Here is a 20,281-nt window from a genome sequence, read left to right on the forward strand (position 1 = left end):
TGTGTTTTGAGAGAAATGTCTGAGTTTCACAGGTGTTGCTCGCGGTTTGCGCTAGAAAACTAGAACTGATTTGATAAATTGAACTAAGTGCTGCACATACGAATGTTATATATGAATGGCCCACATGTAGCCTGTCAACTTTCACAGGGAATGCTTTCTTTTATTTTGTGCTTATGAATTGTATATTACCAAAGGCATCCGTAAAAAATATTGAGCCTATTTAATCCCTTGCTGTTATTAGATCGCAATGCAGCATACAACTGAACTCGTTTGGAACAAGTTAACTTTCTCATCCATAACTTTAAAACGCATCACTGTGAAACAAAGATAATGCTCCATCATTCATTGAATCAGATGGCTCATTCATCACAAAACCCACTGATATTGCCAACAACTTTAATGACTTTTTCATTGATAAGATAAGCAAATTTAGGGATGACATGCCAGCACCAAATGCTGACACTACACATCCAAGTATATCTAACTAAATTAGGAAAGACCACAAGTATATCTAACTAAATTATGAAAGACCACTTTTGAACTCTGTAAAGTCACTGTGGAAGAGGTCAAAAAAGTTAATGTTGTCTATGAATGACAAGCCACCGGGGTTTGACAATCTAGATGGAAAATTACAGTAAGACAATAGCGGACAATATTGCCACTCCTATTTCCCACATCTTCAATTTAAGCCTACTAGAAAGTGTGTCCTCAGGCCTGGAGGGAATCAGTCATTCCTCTACCTAAGAATAGTAAAGCCCCCTTCACTAGTTCAAATAGCCGACCAATCAGCCTGTTACCAACCCTTAGAAAACTTCTGGCCAGATACAATGCTATTTCATGGTAAATAACAGACAATCAATTCAAAAACCCCCGTGTTGAGGATCAGTGTGGCAAATGCCTTGTTACCTACCCTTACCACCTGGTGGTGGCCCGTCAGGAGGTGCAGGATCCAGTTGCAGAGGGAGGTGTTTTGTCCCAGGGTCCTTAGCTTAGTGATGAGCTTTGCTGGCACTATGGTGTTGAATGCTGAGCTGTAGTCAATGAACAGCATTCTTACATAGGTATTCCTCTTGTCCAGATGGGATAGGGCAGTGTGATGGTGATCGCATAGTCTGTGGACCTGTTGGGGTGGTATGAGAATTGGAGTGGTATCTGGGAGGTTGCTGTTGTGAGCCATGACCAGCCTTTGAAAGGACTTTATGGCTACCGACACTAGTGGTACGGGGCGGTAATCATTTAAGCAGGTTACCTTCACTTCCTTGGGCACAGGGACTATGGTGGTTTGCTTAAAATGTGTAGGTATTACAGACTCGATCAGGGAGAGGTTGAAGACACTTGCCAGTTGGTCTGCGCATGAGTACACATCCTGATAATCCGTCTGTCCCCGCGGCTTTGTGAATGTTGACCTTTTTAAAGGCCTTGCTCACATTGGCTATCGAGAGTGTTATCACACAGTTGTCCAGAACAGCTGGTGCTCTCATGCATGCTTCAGTGTTGCTTGCCTCGACGTGAGCATAAAAGGCATCTAGCTTGTCTGGTAGGCTTGCGTCACTGGGCAGCTCGCATCTGTGTTTCCCTTTTTATAGTCCGTAGTAGTTTATGCACGCATATAGGGAAGGACATTCAACAAGCACAGCAATTACACAAGAGACTGATGATTGACTGAGAGAAATTAATGATCAAATTGTGGTGGCTGTCTTGTTAGACTTCAGTGCAGCTTTTGACATTATCGATCATAGTCTGCTACTTGAAAAACGTATGTGGATAAAGAGTTACATGCCTAACAGAACACAGAGGGTGTTCTTTAATGGAAGACTCTCAAACATAATCCAGGTAGAAACAGGAATTCCCCAGGGTAGCTGTTTAGGCCCCTTGCTTTTTTCAAAATTGACTAACGACATGCTACTGGCTTTGAATAAGGCCAGTGTGTCGATGTATTTACACATGTTAAGTTTACTGAAAATAAACGCAGTTGACAGTGAGAGGACGTTTTATTTTTTTGCTGAGTTTATAAATATATGGTTGAGCGATGACCGAGCGGCATAGGCAAGATGCAATATGCAATAGTGATATAATTACATAACCTACATTTCTAGTCCCGTGCGAATAGGGTCTTTGGTAATGTGTGTGCAATGTGCCACATAAAGAGAGCAAGGGTTTAAAACAAATTAGGGATTTCGATAAGTATACTTTTCAGTCAGAAATGGCTATGATTTATGTTACAGCTTCAGCAACACGGACAGAGAGAGAGAGACAGCACTATACACACTGATGTTCTGTGGTGGTCGCTGTAGCAGGGAGGAGAGAGAGACAGCGGGTGCTAGTCACTTTTTATTTTTATTTCATCAAACTGTGTGCTTAAAGCATCAGACAAGCTCAGTGAATATAGTTGATTTGATTAAAACGCATAGGATTTATGGAAAATCTCACATTTTAAAAAGAGCTTTCTTGTACTCCTTGTTGTAGAATAGGCTTTTATTTGTGATGTATTGGTAACACAAACAATCACATTCTATCCACGCATGACGGCTGTCTCCTACTAAAAACAAATCTTGGTCGACCAAGAGTCTTCTGGTCAAGGAAGCTCTTGACTTTCACAGAGAGACAAATGTATATGTTCCTTCATCGAGCCCACATCCAGAACTACTGCACATTCCTTACTATCCAATTTGTAGCAGCAGGTTAGTGTGTTTCTAATGGGGTGTATATGCCTACATCAGTCATGTGTATCTCCTCATTAACAGGATGAGCCCAGTCACAGCTCCTCCAGTTTGTCAGCATCCATGTTGGACGCCTCGTCTCCGGGATCTGTCCTGGGGAAGAACAGTAAGATACCTTCACTCTCTTTTTGTTGTTTTTGAAAGTTGTATTTATTATGTTTTCACTGAATTCGTAAACTGTTACATATTCCACATAAACATACACATTATTATATGAAAAAGTACATTTCCAGACATTTCATAACACCAAACATAAATACTAACTAGTACACTAGATCCCTCCACCTTAATGGCTCCCGAGGTATAGAAAACTAAGGCTGCGTCCGAAATGGAACACTAGACTATACAGACAATACAGTCAAACAGGTAGAGAGCCAAAGACACACTGGTCCCCTAGCACATCAAACCCACCCCCCAAGTCTCTACGGCTGGCCATGCTTTCCTCCAGGCTACTCCAGCCAACAGTTCTGCACCCCCCGCAGCTACTTTGCCCAAGCCTCCCCAGCTTCTCCTTCACCCAAATCCATATAGCAGATGTTTTGAAAGACCTGTAAAACCTGGACCCGTACAAATCAGCTGGGCTAGGCAATCTGGACCCTCTCTTTCTAAAATTATCAGTCGCCATTGTTGCAAACCCCTATTACCAGTCTGTTCAACCTCTCTTTTATATCGTCAGAGATCCCTAAAGATTGGAAAACTGTCCCGGTCATCCCCCTCTTCAAAGTGGGTGACACTCTAGACCCAAACTGTTACAGACCTATAGCCATCCTGCCCTGCCTTTCTAAAGTCTTCGAAAGCCAAGTTAATAAACAGATCACTGACCATTTCGAATCCCACCGCACCTTCTCTGCTGTCCAATCCGGTTTCCGAGCTGGTAACAGGTGCACCTCAGCTACACTCAAGGTACTAAACGATATCATAACCGCCATCAATAAAAGACAGTAATGTGCAGCCGTCTTCATCGACCTGGCCAAGGCTTTCGACTCTGTCAATCACCATATTCTTATCGGCAGACTCAGTAGCCTCGGTTTTTCTAATGACTGCCTTGCCTGGTTCTCCAACTACTTTGCGGACAGAGTTCAGTGTGTCATATTGGATGCAGTCTATCACAGTGCCATCCGTTTTGTCACCAAAGCTTCATATACCACCCACCACTGCGACCTGTATGCTCTAATCGGCTGGCCCGCGCTACATATTCGTCGTCAGACCCACTGGCCCCAGGTCATCTAAATCTTTGCTAGGTAAAGCGCCGCCTTGTCTCAGCTCACTGGTTACGAAAACAACACCCACCCGTAGCACGTGCTCCAGCAGGTATATCTCACTGATCATCCCGAAAGCCAACACCCTCTTTGGCTGCTTTTCCTTCCAGTTCTCTGCTGCCAATGACTGGAACGAATTGCAAAAATTGCTGAAGCTGGAGACTTATATCTCCCTCACTAACTTTAAGCATCAGCTAACCGATCACTGCAGCTGTACATAGTCCATCTGTAAATAGCCCACCCAATCTACCTACCTCATCCCCATATTGTTTTTATTTACTTTGCTGCTCTTTTACACACCAGTATCACTACTTACACACCATCATCTGCTCATCATCATCTGCTCATCTATCACTCCAGTGTTAATCTGCTAAATTGTAATTCTTCGCTATTATTTATTGCCTTACCACCTCACACCAGTTGCACACACTGTATATAGACTTTATTTTCTATTGTGTTATTGACTGTATGTTTGTTTATTCCATGTGTAACTCTGTGTTGTTGTTTGTGTTGCACTGCTTTGCTTTATCTTGGCCAGGTCGCAGTTGTAAATGAGAACTTGTTCTCAACTGGCCTACCTGGTTAAATAAAGGTGAAATAAAACACTTAAATTAACAAGCATAACATAGCATTTAAGTAATCTAAACAAATAGTGAAACACAAATATACTTATTTCGGTTAATTTAAGGAGTTTTAAAATGAGATGGGCCCATGTCTTCTACAAAAGATAAGGTTGCCAGATGTTATAGAATTGCAGATCCCCTAACAGAGTAGCACATGTTATTGAACTGCAGATCCCCTAACAGAGTAGCACATTTCTCTAGTTTCAGATGTTACATGACTTCCTTTATGCAGTGGTTAAAAGGAGGAGACAAACCTTCCTTTCACTTAAACAGTTTAAAACGTCTATCTAGGAGGGTAGGAAATGTTTGCATATTGCCCATATAGAGGAGTGAATGTTTGCATATTGCCCATATAGAGGAGTGAATGTTTGCATATTGCCCATATAGAGGAGTGAATGTTTGCATATTGCCCATATAGAGGAGTGAATGTTTGCATATTGCCCATATAGAGGAGTGAATGTTTGCATATTGCCCATATAGAGGAGTGAATGCTAGCATATTGCCCATATTGAGGAGTGAATGTTTGCATATTGCCCATATAAAGAAGTGAATGTTGGCATATAGAGTAGTGACTGTTAGCATATTGCCCATATTAGAGGAGTGAATGCTAGCATATTGCACATGTAGAGTAGTGAATGTTAGCATATAGTGGTGAATGTTAGTATTTTGTCCATATAAAGTAGTGAATGTTAGCATATTGACCATACAGAGCAGTAAATGTTTGCATTTTGCCCATATAGAGGAGTGAATGCTAGCATATAGAGTAGTGACTGTTAGCATATTGCCTATGTAGAGGAGTGAATGCAAGCATATTGCCCATATAGAGGAGTGAATGTTGGCATATTGCTCATATATGGTAGTGAATGCTTGCATATTTCCCATATATGGTAGTGAATGCTAGCATATTGCCCATATAGAGGAGTGTGTTGTCCTCTGGGCTGTGTTACTGTGCGTTGTCCTCTGGGCTGTGTTACTGTGCGTTGTCCTCTGGGCTGTGTTACTGTGCGTTGTCCTCTGGGCTGTGTTACTGTGCGTTGTCCTCTTGGCTGTGTTACTGTGCGTTGTCCTCTGGGCTGTGTTACTGTGCGTTGTCCTCTGGGCTGTGATCAAATCAAATCAAAGCGTATTTGTCACGTGCGCTGAATACAACAGGTGTAGTAGACCTTACAGTGAAATGCTGAATACAACAGGTGTAAGTAGACCTTACAGTGAAATGCTGAATACAACAGGTGTAGTAGACCTCACAGTGAAATGCTGAATACAACAGGTGTAGGTAGACCTCAGTGAAATGCTGAATACAACAGGTGTAGGTAGACCTTACAGTGAAATGCTGAATACAACAGGTGTAGTAGACCTTACAGTGAAATGCTGAATACAACAGGTGTAGTAGACCTGTGGAGGCTATATACAGGAGGTACTGTTACAGAGTCAATGTGGAGGCTATATACAGGGGGTACCGGTACAGAGTCAATGTGGAGGCTATATACAGGGAGTACCAGTACAGAGTCAATGTGGAGGCTATATACAGGGGGTACCAGTACAGAGTCAATGTGGAGGCTATATACAGGTGGTACCGGTACAGAGTCAATGTGGAGGCTATATACAGGTGGTACCGGTACTGAGTCAATGTGCAGGCTATATACAGGGGGGTACCGGTACAGAGTCAATGTGGAGGCTATATACAGGGGGTACCGGTACAGAGTCAATGTGGAGGCTATATACAGGGGGTACCGGTACTGAGTCAATGTGCAGGGGCACCGATTAGTTGGTCTAATTGAGGTAATATATACATGTAGGTATGGTTAAAGTGACTATGCATAGATGATAAACAGAGTAGCAGCAGTGTAAAGGAGGGGTTGGCGGAGGGGGGTGTTGTCTTGCTGTGTGTTACCATGTGTTGGGATAAAGTAGGAGGAGTGATACTACTTTAGTCCTATTGGCCCTGGTCAAATGTAGTGCACTACTTTAGTCCTATTGGCCCTGGTCAAATGTAGTGCACTACTTTAGTCCTATTGGCCCTTGTCAAATGTAGTGCACTACTTTAGTCCTATTGGCCCTCGTCAAATGTAGTGCACTACTTTAGTCCTATTGGCCCTCGTCAAATGTAGTGCACTACTTTAGTCCTATTGGCCCTGGTCAAATGTAGGGCACTACTTTAGTCCTATGGGCCCTGGTCAAATGTAGTGCACTACTTTAGTCCTATGGGCCCTGGTCAAATGTAGTGCACTACACTCTCAAACTGCTTGTTCCCAGGGCCTCCCGAGTGGTGCGGTGGTCTAAGACACTGCATCGCAGTTGCTAGCTGTGCCACTACAGATCCTGGTTCGAGTCCAGGCTCTGCAGTTGCTAGCTGTGCCACTACAGATCCTGGTTCGAGTCCAGGCTGGTGCGACCGGGAGACCCATGAGGCGGCGCACAATTGGCCCAGCGTCGTCCGAAATAGAGGAGGGTTTGGCCGGCAGGGATGTTCTTGTTCCATCGCGCACTAGCGACTCCTGTGGCAGGTCGGGCAGGGTGCACGCTGACACTGTCGCCAGCTGTACAGTGTTTTCTCCGACACATTGGTGCGGCTTACTTGCGGGTTAAGAGAGCAGTGTGTCAAAAAGCAGTGCGGCTTGTGCTTCAGAGGATGCACGGCTCTCGACCTTGGCCTCTCCCGAGTCCTTATGGGAGTTGCAGCGATGAGACAAGACTGTAACTACCAATTGGAGACCATGAAATTGAGGAGAAAACGGGGTAAATGTAAAAAAAATAAAAACTGCCTGTTCCCTCTGTCCTTCTAGCCTGTCTTCTCTCTCTCCCCTCCAGCACCCCCTAGGTTCCTGCCCATCACCATGACTCCCCAGCCTGACAGTCGCCCCTCCCCTCAGAGGAGACACTCCATTGAGAAGGAGCCCCCCACCAGCGTACGACCCTTCACAGCCCCCACCAGACAGAGCTCCAAGTCTCTGGTATGTACACTACTGTGTGCTGCAGACAGCCTCACCATGGTATTATAGTGTACACTACTGTGTGCTGCAGACAGCCTCACCATGGTATTATAGTGTACACTACTGTGTGCTGCAGACAGCCTCACCATGGTATTATAGTGTACTGTGTGCTGCAGACAGCCTCACCATGGTATTATAGTGTACACTACTGTGTGCTGCAGACAGCCTCACTATGGTATTATAGTGTACACTACTGTGTGCTGCAGACAGCCTCACTATGGTATTATAGTGTACACTAATGTGTGCTGCAGACAGTCAAGCCTCATGTTTTCAATTACCTGGTTGGCCTCGTGTTTTCAATTACCTGGTTGGCCTCGTGTTTTCAATTACCTGGTTGGCCTCGTGTTTTCAATTACCTGGTTGGCATCGTGTTTTCAATTACCTGGTTGGCCTCGTGTTTTCAATTACCTGGTTGGCATCGTGTTTTCAATTACCTGGTTGGCCTCGTGTTTTCAATTACCTGGTTGGCCTCGTGTTTTCAATTACCTGGTTGGCCTCGTGTTTTCAATTACCTGGTTGGCCTCGTGTTTTCAATTACCTGGTTGGCATCGTGTTTTCAATTACCTGGTTGGCCTCGTGTTTTCAATTACCTGGTTGGCCTCGTGTTTTCAATTACCTGGTTGGCCTCGTGTTTTCAATTACCTGGTTGGCCTCGTGTTTTCAATTACCTGGTTGGCATCTTGTTTTCAATTACCTGGTTGGCCTCGTGTTTTCAATTACCTGGTTGGCCTCGTGTTTTCAATTACCTGGTTGGCCTCGTGTTTTCAATTACCTGGTTGGCATCGTGTTTTCAATTACCTGGTTGGCCTCGTGTTTTCAATTACCTGGTTGGCCTCGTGTTTTCAATTACCTGATTGGCATCGTGTTTTCAATTACCTGGTTGGCCTCGTGTTTTCAATTACCTGGTTGGCCTCGTGTTTTCAATTACCTGGTTGGCCTCGTGTTTTCAATTACCTGGTTGGCCTCGTGTTTTCAATTACCTGGTTGGCCTCGTGTTTTCAATTACCTGGTTGGCCTCGTGTTTTCAATTACCTGGTTGGCCTCGTGTTTTCAATTACCTGGTTGGCCTCGTGTTTTCAATTACCTGGTTGGCCTCGTGTTTTCAATTACCTGGTTGGCCTCGTGTTTTCAATTACCTGGTTGGCCTCGTGTTTTCAAACACATTGTATGATGCCCCGTCTCCCTGCCATACTGTGAGATGGTTTCTCTGAGGTAACTTACTTGCTGAATGACCTGGTACTGGTCAGATCAGGCAGTGTGTCATGGAGGGCTGGTACTGGTCAGGTCAGGCAGTGTGTCATGGAGGGCTGGTATTGTTCAGGTGCAGTGTGTCATGGAGGGCTGGTACTGGTCAGATCAGGCAGTGTGTCATGGAGGGCTGGTACTGGTCAGATCAGGCAGTGTGTCATGGGGGGGGACCAGGAACACATGGAGGGCTGGTACTGGTCAGATCAGGCAGTGTGTCATGGGGGGGACTAGGAACACATGGGGGGCTGGTACTGGTCAGGTCAGGCAGTGTGTCATGGAGGGCTGGTACTGGTCAGGTCAGGCAGTGTGTCATGGGGGGGGGGACTAGGAACACATGCAGGGCTGGTACTAGTCAGGTCAGGCAGTGTGTCATGGGGGGGGGGACTAGGAACACATGGAGGGCTGGTACTGGTCAGGTCAGGCAGTGTGTCATGGAGGGCTGGTACTGGTCAGGTCAGGAAGTGTGTCATGGAGGGCTGGTACAGGTCAGATCAGGCAGTGTGTCATGGAGGGATGGTACTGGTCAGGTCAGGCAGTGTGTCATGGAGGGCTGGTACAGGTCAGGTCAGGCAGTGTGTCATGGAGGGCTGGTACAGGTCAGATCAGGCAGTGTGTCATGGAGGGCTGGTACTGGTCAGGTCAGGCAGTGTGTCATGGAGGGCTGGTACAGGTCAGGTCAGGCAGTGTGTCATGGAGGGCTGGTACAGGTCAGGTCAGGCAGTGTGTCATGGAGGGCTGGTACTGGTCAGGTCAGGCAGTGTGTCATGGAGGGCTGGTACTGGTCAGATCAGGCAGTGTGTCATGGGGGGGGGACTAGGAACACATGGGGGGGCTGGTACTGGTCAGGTCAGGCAGTGTGTCATGGAGGGCTGGTACTGGTCAGGTTAGGCATTGTGTCATGGAGGGCTGTTACTGGTCAGATCATGCAGTGTGTCATGGGGGGCTGGTACTGGTCAGGTCAGGCAGTGTGTCATGGAGGGCTGGTACAGGTCAGGTCAGGCAGTGTGTCATGGAGGGCTGGTACTGGTCAGGTTAGGCATTGTGTCATGGAGGGCTGGTACTGGTCAGATCATGCAGTGTGTCATGGGGGGCTGGTACTGGTCAGGTCAGGCAGTGTGTCATGGAGGACGACTAGGAACACATGGGGGGCTGGTACTGGTCAGGTCAGGCAGTATGTCATGGAGGGCTGTTACTGGTCAGGTCAGGCAGTGTGTCATGGAGGGCTGGTACTGGTCAGATCGGGCAGTGTGTCATGGGGGGCTGGTACAGGTCAGATCAGGCAGTGTGTCATGGAGGGCTGGTACTGGTCAGGTCAGGCAGTGTGTCATGGAGGGCTGGTACTGGTCAGGTCAGGCAGTGTGTCATGGAGGGCTGGTACTGGTCAGGTCAGGCAGTGTGTCATGGAGGGCTGGTACTGGTCAGGTCAGGCAGTGTGTCATGGAGGGCTGGTACTGGTCAGGTCAGGCAGTGTGTCATGGGGGGCTGGTACTGGTCAGGTCAGGCAGTGTGTCATGGAGGGCTGGTACTGGTCAGGTCAGGCAGTGTGTCATGGAGGGCTGGTACTGGTCAGGTCAGGCAGTGTGTCATGGGGGGCTGGTACTGGTCAGGTCAGGCAGTGTGTCATGGAGGGCTGGTACTGGTCAGGTCAGGCAGTGTGTCATGGGGGGGACTAGGAACACATGGAGGGCTGGTACTGGTCAGGTCAGGCAGTGTGTCATGGAGGGCTGGTACTGGTCAGGTCAGGCAGTGTGTCATGGAGGGCTGGTACAGGTCAGGTCAGGCAGTGTGTCATGGAGGGCTGGTACAGGTCAGGTCAGGCAGTGTGTCATGGAGGGCTGGTACTGGTCAGGTCAGGCAGTGTGTCATGGATGGCTGGTACTGGTCAGTTCAGGAAGTGTGTCATGGAGGGCTGGTACAGGTCAGGTCAGGCAGTGTGTCATGGGGGGGACTAGGAACACATGGAGGGCTGGTACTGGTCAGATCAGGCAGTGTATCATGGAGGGCTGGTACTGGTCAGGTCAGGCAGTGTGTCATGGAGGGCTGGTACTGGTCAGGTCAGGCAGTATGTCATGGAGGGCTGGTACAGGTCAGGTCAGGCAGTATGTCATGGAGGGCTGGTACTGGCCAGGTCAGGCAGTGTGTCATGGGGGGGACTAGGAACACATGGGGGGCTGGTACTGGTCAGGTCAGGCAGTGTATCATGGAGGGCTGGTACTGGTCAGGTCAGGCAGTGTGTCATGGAGGGCTGGTACTGGTCAGGTCAGGCAGTATGTCATGGAGGGCTGGTACAGGTCAGGTCAGGCAGTATGTCATGGAGGGCTGGTACAGGTCAGATCAGGCAGTGTGTCATGGAGGGCTGGTACTGGTCAGGTCAGGCAGTGTGTCATGGAGGGCTGCTACTGGTCAGGTCAGGCAGTGTGTCATGGGGGGCTGGTACTGGTCAGGTCAGGCAGTGTGTCATGGAGGGCTGGTACTGGTCAGGTCAGGCAGTGTGTCATGGGGGGCTGGTACTGGTCAGGTCAGGCAGTGTGTCATGGAGGGCTGGTACTGGTCAGGTCAGGCAGTGTGTCATGGGGGGGGACTAGGAACACATGGAGGGCTGGTACTGGTCAGGTCAGGCAGTGTGTCATGGAGGGCTGGTACTGGTCAGGTCAGGCAGTGTGTCATGGGGGGGGACTAGGAACACATGGAGGGCTGGTACTGGTCAGGTCAGGCAGTGTGTCATGGAGGGCTGGTACTGGTCAAGTCAGGCAGTGTGTCATGGAGGGCTAGTACTGGTCAGGTCAGGCAGTGTGTCATGGAGGGCTGGTTCAGGTCAGGTAGTGTGTCATGGAGGGCTGGTACAGGTCAGGTCAGGCAGTGTGTCATGGAGGGCTTGTACTGGCCAGGTCAGGCAGTGTGTCATGGAGGACGACTAGAAACACATGGAGGGCTGGTACTGGTCAGATCAGGCAGTGTGTCATGGAGGGCTGGTACTGGTCAGGTCAGGCAGTGTGTCATGGAGGGCTGGTACTGGTCAGGTCAGGCAGTGTGTCATGGAGGGGGACTAGTAACACATGGAGGGCTGGTACTGGTCAGGTCAGGTAGTGTGTCATGGAGGGCTGGTACTGGTCAGGTCAGGCAGTGTATCATGGGGGGCTGGTACTGGTCAGGTCAGGCAGTGTGTCATGGAGGGCTGGTACTGGTCAGGTCAGGCAGTGTGTCATGGAGGGCTGGTACTGGTCAGGTCAGGCAGTGTGTCATGGGGGGCTGGTACTGTTCAAGCAGTGTGTCATGGATGGCTAGTACTGGTCAGGTCAGGCAGTGTGTCATGGAGGGCTGGTACTGGTCAGGTCAGGCAGTGTATCAGGGGGGGGCTGGTACTGGTCAGATCAGGCAGTGTGTCATGGAGGGCTGGTACTGGTCAGGTCAGGCAGTGTATCATGGAGGGCTGGTACTGGTCAGATCAGGCAGTGTATCATGGAGGCCTGGTACTGGTCAGGTCAGGCAGTGTATCATGGAGGGCTGGTACTGGTCAGGTCAGGCTGTGTCATGGGGGGGTGACTAGGAACACATGGAGGGCTGGTACTGGTCAGGTCAGGCAGTGTGTCATGGAGGGCTGGTACTGGTCAGGTCAGGCAGTGTGTCATGGAGGGCTGGTACTGGTCAGGTCAGGCAGTGTGTCATGGAGGGCTGGTATTGTTCAGGTGCAGTGTGTCATGGAGGGCTGGTACTGGTCAGATCAGGCAGTGTGTCATGGAGGGCTGGTACTGGTCAGATCAGGCAGTGTGTCATGGGGGGGGACTAGGAACACATGGAGGGCTGGTACTGGTCAGATCAGGCAGTGTGTCATGGGGGGGACTAGGAACACATGGGGGGCTGGTACTGGTCAGGTCAGGCAGTGTGTCATGGAGGGCTGGTACTGGTCAGGTCAGGCAGTGTGTCATGGGGGGGGGGACTAGGAACACATGGAGGGCTGGTACTGGTCAGGTCAGGCAGTGTGTCATGGGGGGGGACTAGGAACACATGGAGGGCTGGTTCTGGTCAGGTCAGGCAGTGTGTCATGGAGGGCTGGTACTGGTCAGGTCAGGAAGTGTGTCATGGAGGGCTGGTACAGGTCAGATCAGGCAGTGTGTCATGGAGGGATGGTACTGGTCAGGTCAGGCAGTGTGTCATGGAGGGCTGGTACAGGTCAGGTCAGGCAGTGTGTCATGGAGGGCTGGTACAGGTCAGATCAGGCAGTGTGTCATGGAGGGCTGGTACTGGTCAGGTCAGGCAGTGTGTCATGGAGGGCTGGTACAGGTCAGGTCAGGCAGTGTGTCATGGAGGGCTGGTACAGGTCAGGTCAGGCAGTGTGTCATGGAGGGCTGGTACTGGTCAGGTCAGGCAGTGTGTCATGGAGGGCTGGTACTGGTCAGATCAGGCAGTGTGTCATGGGGGGGGACTAGGAACACATGGGGGGGCTGGTACTGGTCAGGTCAGGCAGTGTGTCATGGAGGGCTGGTACTGGTCAGGTTAGGCATTGTGTCATGGAGGGCTGTTACTGGTCAGATCATGCAGTGTGTCATGGGGGGCTGGTACTGGTCAGGTCAGGCAGTGTGTCATGGAGGGCTGGTACAGGTCAGGTCAGGCAGTGTGTCATGGAGGGCTGGTACTGGTCAGGTTAGGCATTGTGTCATGGAGGGCTGGTACTGGTCAGATCATGCAGTGTGTCATGGGGGGCTGGTACTGGTCAGGTCAGGCAGTGTGTCATGGAGGACGACTAGGAACACATGGGGGGCTGGTACTGGTCAGGTCAGGCAGTATGTCATGGAGGGCTGTTACTGGTCAGGTCAGGCAGTGTGTCATGGAGGGCTGGTACTGGTCAGATCGGGCAGTGTGTCATGGGGGGCTGGTACAGGTCAGATCAGGCAGTGTGTCATGGAGGGCTGGTACTGGTCAGGTCATGCAGTGTGTCATGGAGGGCTGGTACTGGTCAGGTCAGGCAGTGTGTCATGGAGGGCTGGTACTGGTCAGGTCAGGCAGTGTGTCATGGAGGGCTGGTACTGGTCAGGTCAGGCAGTGTGTCATGGGGGGCTGGTACTGGTCAGGTCAGGCAGTGTGTCATGGAGGGCTGGTACTGGTCAGGTCAGGCAGTGTGTCATGGAGGGCTGGTACTGGTCAGGTCAGGCAGTGTGTCATGGGGGGCTGGTACTGGTCAGGTCAGGCAGTGTGTCATGGAGGGCTGGTACTGGTCAGGTCAGGCAGTGTGTCATGGGGGGGACTAGGAACACATGGAGGGCTGGTACTGGTCAGGTCAGGCAGTGTGTCATGGAGGGCTGGTACTGGTCAGGTCAGGCAGTGTGTCATGGAGGGCTGGTACTGGTCAGGTCAGGCAGTGTGTCATGGAGGGCTGGTACAGGTCAGGTCAGGCAGTGTGTCATGGAGGGCTGGTACTGGTCAGGTCAGGCAGTGTGTCATGGATGGCTGGTACTGGTCAGTTCAGGAAGTGTGTCATGGAGGGCTGGTACAGGTCAGGTCAGGCAGTGTGTCATGGGGGGGACTAGGAACACATGGAGGGCTGGTACTGGTCAGATCAGGCAGTGTATCATGGAGGGCTGGTACTGGTCAGGTCAGGCAGTGTGTCATGGAGGGCTGGTACTGGTCAGGTCAGGCAGTATGTCATGGAGGGCTGGTACAGGTCAGGTCAGGCAGTATGTCATGGAGGGCTGGTACTGGCCAGGTCAGGCAGTGTGTCATGGGGGGGACTAGGAACACATGGGGGGCTGGTACTGGTCAGGTCAGGCAGTGTATCATGGAGGGCTGGTACTGGTCAGGTCAGGCAGTGTGTCATGGAGGGCTGGTACTGGTCAGGTCAGGCAGTATGTCATGGAGGGCTGGTACAGGTCAGGTCAGGCAGTATGTCATGGAGGGCTGGTACAGGTCAGATCAGGCAGTGTGTCATGGAGGGCTGGTACTGGTCAGGTCAGGCAGTGTGTCATGGAGGGCTGCTACTGGTCAGGTCAGGCAGTGTGTCATGGGGGGCTGGTACTGGTCAGGTCAGGCAGTGTGTCATGGAGGGCTGGTACTGGTCAGGTCAGGCAGTGTGTCATGGGGGGCTGGTACTGGTCAGGTCAGGCAGTGTGTCATGGAGGGCTGGTACTGGTCAGGTCAGGCAGTGTGTCATGGGGGGGGACTAGGAACACATGGAGGGCTGGTACTGGTCAGGTCAGGCAGTGTGTCATGGAGGGCTGGTACTGGTCAGGTCAGGCAGTGTGTCATGGGGGGGGACTAGGAACACATGGAGGGCTGGTACTGGTCAGGTCAGGCAGTGTGTCATGGAGGGCTGGTACTGGTCAAGTCAGGCAGTGTGTCATGGAGGGCTAGTACTGGTCAGGTCAGGCAGTGTGTCATGGAGGGCTGGTTCAGGTCAGGTAGTGTGTCATGGAGGGCTGGTACAGGTCAGGTCAGGCAGTGTGTCATGGAGGGCTGGTACTGGCCAGGTCAGGCAGTGTGTCATGGAGGACGACTAGAAACACATGGAGGGCTGGTACTGGTCAGATCAGGCAGTGTGTCATGGAGGGCTGGTACTGGTCAGGTCAGGCAGTGTGTCATGGAGGGCTGGTACTGGTCAGGTCAGGCAGTGTGTCATGGAGGGGGACTAGTAACACATAGAGGGCTGGTACTGGTCAGGTCAGGTAGTGTGTCATGGAGGGCTGGTACTGGTCAGGTCAGGCAGTGTATCATGGGGGGCTGGTACTGGTCAGGTCAGGCAGTGTGTCATGGAGGGCTGGTACTGGTCAGGTCAGGCAGTGTGTCATGGAGGGCTGGTACTGGTCAGGTCAGGCAGTGTGTCATGGGGGGCTGGTACTGTTCAAGCAGTGTGTCATGGATGGCTAGTACTGGTCAGGTCAGGCAGTGTGTCATGGAGGGCTGGTACTGGTCAGGTCAGGCAGTGTATCAGGGGGGGCTGGTACTGGTCAGATCAGGCAGTGTGTCATGGAGGGCTGGTACTGGTCAGGTCAGGCAGTGTATCATGGAGGGCTGGTACTGGTCAGATCAGGCAGTGTATCATGGAGGCCTGGTACTGGTCAGGTCAGGCAGTGTATCATGGAGGGCTGGTACTGGTCAGGTCAGGCTGTGTCATGGGGGGGTGACTAGGAACACATGGAGGGCTGGTACTGGTCAGGTCAGGCAGTGTGTCATGGAGGGCTGGTACTGGTCAGATCAGGCAGTGTGTCATGAGGGGGGGGGGGGGGGGGGGGGGACTAGGAACACATGGGGGGCTGGTACTGGTCAGGTCAGGCAGTGTGTCATGGAGGGCTAGTACTGGTCAGGTCAGGCAGTGTTTCATGGAGGGCTGGTTCAGGTCAGGCAGTGTGTCATGGAGGGCTGGTACAGGTCAGGTCAGGCAGTGTGTCATGGAGGGCTGGTACTGGTCAGATCAGGCAGTGTGTCATGGAGGGCTGGTACTGGCCAGGTCAGGCAGTGTGTCATGGAGGACGACTAGAAACACATGGAGGGCTGGTACTGGTCAGATCAGGCAGTGTGTCATGGAGGGCTGGTACTGGTCAGGTCAGGCAGTGTGTCATGGAGGGGGACTAGGAACACATGGAGGGCTGGTACTGGTCAGGTCAGGCAGTGTATCATGGGGGGCTGGTACTGGTCAGGTCAGGCAGTGTGTCATGGAGGGCTGGTACTGGTCAGGTCAGGCAGTGTGTCATGGAGGGCTGGTACTGGTCAGGTCAGGCAGTGTGTCATGGGATTGCTGGTAATGTTCAAGCAGTGTGTCATGGAGGGCTAGTACTGGTCAGGTCAGGCAGTGTGTCATGGAGGGCTGGTACTGGTCAGGTCAGGCAGTGTATCAGGGGGGGCTGGTACTGGTCAGATCAGGCAGTGTGTCATGGAGGGCTGGTACTGGTCAGGTCAGGCAGTGTATCATGGAGGGCTGGTACTGGTCAGATCAGGCAGTGTATCATGGAGGCCTGGTACTGGTCAGGTCAGGCAGTGTATCATGGAGGGCTGGTACTGGTCAGGTCAGGCTGTGTCATGGGGGGGCGACTAGGAACACATGGAGGACTGGTACTGGTCAGGTCAGGCAGTGTGTCATGGAGGGCTGGTACTGGTCAGGTCAGGCAGTATGTCATGGAGGGCTGGTACTGGTCAGGTCAGGCAGTATGTCATGGAGGGCTGGTACAGGTCAGGTCAGGCAGTATGTCATGGAGGGCTGGTACTGGTCAGATCAGGCAGTGTGTCATGGAGGACGACTAGGAACACATGGAGGGCTGGTACTGTGGCATCTCCAGATGCAGATATAATGGTATTATTATGGTGTGTGTGTGTCATCTCCAGAGGCAGATATAATGGTATTATTATGGTGTGTGTGGCATCTCCAGAGGCAGATATAATGGTATTATTATGGTGTTTGTGGCATCTCCAGAGGCAGATATAATGGTAGAATGGTATTCTGGAGGAGAAGTCAGTGCTCCAATGAGTTCTCCTGAACTATTTTATTTCCTTTATGTCAGGTGGAAATCCCCGCCCCCAGCAGTGGTGCTAAGGTGGTATGTCATGGATGTATTATGTCACTCCATTCAGAATAACTATGGATGCCGTCCAGGTCATCACCACATTGATGTATAATATTGCAATATTCAGAGATTATTGGACCCCTGACTGCAAAAAAAAAAAAGATGACCTGGAACGCACCCAATTACTTCATCAATGATCACCTAATGCAATTTATAATCTTAAAACTGACATGGTTTGGCAACACATTTTAGACTTTATACACTCCAACTAACTACATGACTCACTGGGTGTTTAGATGGGCTCAGAGCTGCTGTGTTGTTTACTTCCTCATCATCATGCTCTGTGTGCTCCCTGGGAATAATATCATGCTGGTGGCGTAGTAACGGGTGAGGTGGCGTGGTAACATAACGGGTGAGAAGGTGTACTAACGTAACTGGTGAGGTGGCGTGGTAACGTAACGGGTGAGAAGGTGTACTAACGTAACTGGTGAGGTGGCGCGGTAACGTAACGGGTGAGAAGGTGTAATAACGTAACGGGTGAGGTGGCGCTGTAACGGGTGAGGTGGCGCTGTAACCGGTGAGGTGGCGCGGTAACGGGTGAGGTGGCGCGGTAACGGGTGAGGTGGCGCGGTAACGGGTGAGGTGGCGCGGTAACGGGTGAGGTGGCGCGGTAACGGGTGAGGTGGCGCGGTAACGGGTGAGGTGGCGCGGTGACGTAACGGGTGAGAAGGCGCGGTGACGTAACGGGTGAGAAGGCGTAAAAACGTAACGGGTGAGAAGGCGTAATAACGTAACGGGTGAGGTGGCGCGGTAACGTAACGGGTGAGAAGGTGTAATAACGTAACGGGTGAGGTGGCGCGGTAACGTAACGGGTGAGAAGGTGTAATAACGTAACGGGTGAGGTGGCGCGGTAACGTAACGGGTGAGGTGGCGCGGTAACGTAACGGGTGAGTTGGCGCGGTAACGTAACGGTCGAGGTGGCGTGGTAACGGGTGAGGTGGCGCGGTAACATAACGGGTGAGGTGGCGCGGTAACGTAACGGGTGAGAAGGTGTAATAACGTAACGGGTGAGGTGGCGCTGTAACGGGTGAGGTGGCGCTGTAACGGGTGAGGTGGCGCGGTAACGGGTGAGGTGGCGCGGTAACGGGTGAGGTGGCGCGGTAACGGGTGAGGTGGCGCGGTAACGTAACGGTCGAGGTGGCGTGGTAACGGGTGAGGTGGCGCGGTAACGTAACGGGTGAGAAGGCGTAATAACGTAACGGGTGAGAAGGCGTAATAACGTAACGGGTTAGGTGGCGCGGTAACGTAACGGGTGAGTTGGCGCGGTAACGTAACGGTCGAGGTGGCGTGGTAACGGGTGAGGTGGCGCGGTAACATAACGGGTGAGGTGGCGCGGTAACGTAACGGGTGAGAAGGTGTAATAACGTAACGGGTGAGGTGGCGCTGTAACGGGTGAGGTGGCGCTGTAACGGGTGAGGTGGCGCGGTAACGGGTGAGGTGGCGCGGTAACGGGTGAGGTGGCGCGGTAACGGGTGAGGTGGCGCGGTAACGGGTGAGGTGGCGCGGTAACGGGTGAGGTGGCGCGGTAACGGGTGAGGTGGCGCGGTAACATAACGGGTGAGGTGGCGCGGTAACGTAACGGGTGAGAAGGTGTAATAACGTAACAGGTGAGGTGGCTCGGTAACGGGTGAGGTGGCGCGGTAACGTAACGGGCGAGGTGGCGCGGTAACGTAACGGGTGAGGTGGAACGGTAACGTAACGGGTGAGGTGGCGCGGTAACGTAACGGGTGAGGTGGCGCGGTAACGTAACGGGTGAGGTGGCGCGGTAACGTAACGGGTGAGGTGGCGCGGTAACGTAACGGGTGAGGTGGCGCGGTAACGTAACGGGTGAGTTGGCGCGATAACGGTCGAGGTGGCGCGGTAACGTAATGGGTGAGAAGGTGTAATAACGTAACGGGTGAGGTGGCTCGGTAACGTAACGGTCGAGGTGGCGTGGTAACGGGTGAGGTGGCGCGGTAACGTAACGGGTGAGAAGGTGTAATAACGTAACAGGTGAGGTGGCGCGGTAACGTAACGGGTGAGGTGGCGTGGTAACGGGTGAGGTGGCGCGGTAACGTAACGGTCGAGGTGGCGTGGTAACGGGTGAGGTGGCGCGGTAACGTAACGGGTGAGAAGGTGTAATAACGTAACAGGTGAGGTGGCGCGGTAACGTAACGGGTGAGGTGGCTCGGTAACGTAACGGTCGAGGTGGCGTGGTAACGGGTGAGGTGGCGCGGTAACGTAACGGGTGAGAAGGTGTAATAACGTAATGGGTGAGGTGGCGCGGTAACGTAACGGGTGAGGTGGCTCGGTAACGTAACGGGTGAGGTGGCGCGGTAACGTAACGGGTGAGGTGGCGCGGTAACGTAACGGGTGAGTTGGCGCGGTAACGTAACGGGTGAGGTGGCTCGGTAACGTAACGGTCGAGGTGGCGTGGTAACGGGTGAGGTGGCGCGGTAACGTAACGGGTGAGAAGGTGTAATAACGTAACAGGTGAGGTGGCGCGGTAACGTAACGGGTGAGGTGGCGTGGTAACGGGTGAGGTGGCTCGGTAACGTAACGGTCGAGGTGGCGTGGTAACAGGTGAGGTGGCGCGGTAACGTAACGGGTGAGGTGGCTCGGTAACGTAACGGTCGAGGTGGCGTGGTAACGGGTGAGGTGGCGCGGTAACGTAACGGGTGAGAAGGTGTAATAACGTAACGGGTGAGGTGGCGCGGTAACGTAACGGGTGAGGTGGCTCGGTAACGTAACGGGTGAGGTGGCGCGGTAACGTAACGGGTGAGGTGGCGCGGTAACGTAACGGGTGAGTTGGCGCGGTAACGTAACGGTCGAGGTGGCGTGGTAACAGGTGAGATGGCGCGGTAACGTAACGGGTGAGGTGGCGCGGTAACGTAACGGGTGAGGTGGCGCGGT

General features: G+C 52.0%; 1 protein-coding gene across 11 annotated transcripts in view; it reads left to right on the plus strand.

The window, feature by feature from the left end:
• The window catches only part of LOC110496778 (protein spire homolog 1), a 104,359-nt gene that overhangs the window by 66,596 nt on the left and 17,482 nt on the right, over window positions 1-20,281 (plus strand). For 9 of the 11 annotated variants that reach the window (XM_036953622.1, XM_036953630.1, XM_036953626.1 and 6 more), the window contains exons 11-13: window positions 2,745-2,826; window positions 7,411-7,553; window positions 17,327-17,362. In XM_036953622.1, the coding sequence (XP_036809517.1) occupies window positions 2,745-2,826; window positions 7,411-7,553; window positions 17,327-17,362 (261 nt within the window). The remainder of the gene's footprint in view (window positions 1-2,744; window positions 2,827-7,410; window positions 7,554-17,326; window positions 17,363-20,281) is intronic. The other 2 variants (XM_036953631.1, XM_036953632.1) reach the window with 2 other exon arrangements.

The sequence above is a fragment of the Oncorhynchus mykiss genome, chromosome 18, assembly GCF_013265735.2.
Source record: "Oncorhynchus mykiss isolate Arlee chromosome 18, USDA_OmykA_1.1, whole genome shotgun sequence".
Lineage (NCBI taxonomy): Eukaryota > Metazoa > Chordata > Actinopteri > Salmoniformes > Salmonidae > Oncorhynchus > Oncorhynchus mykiss.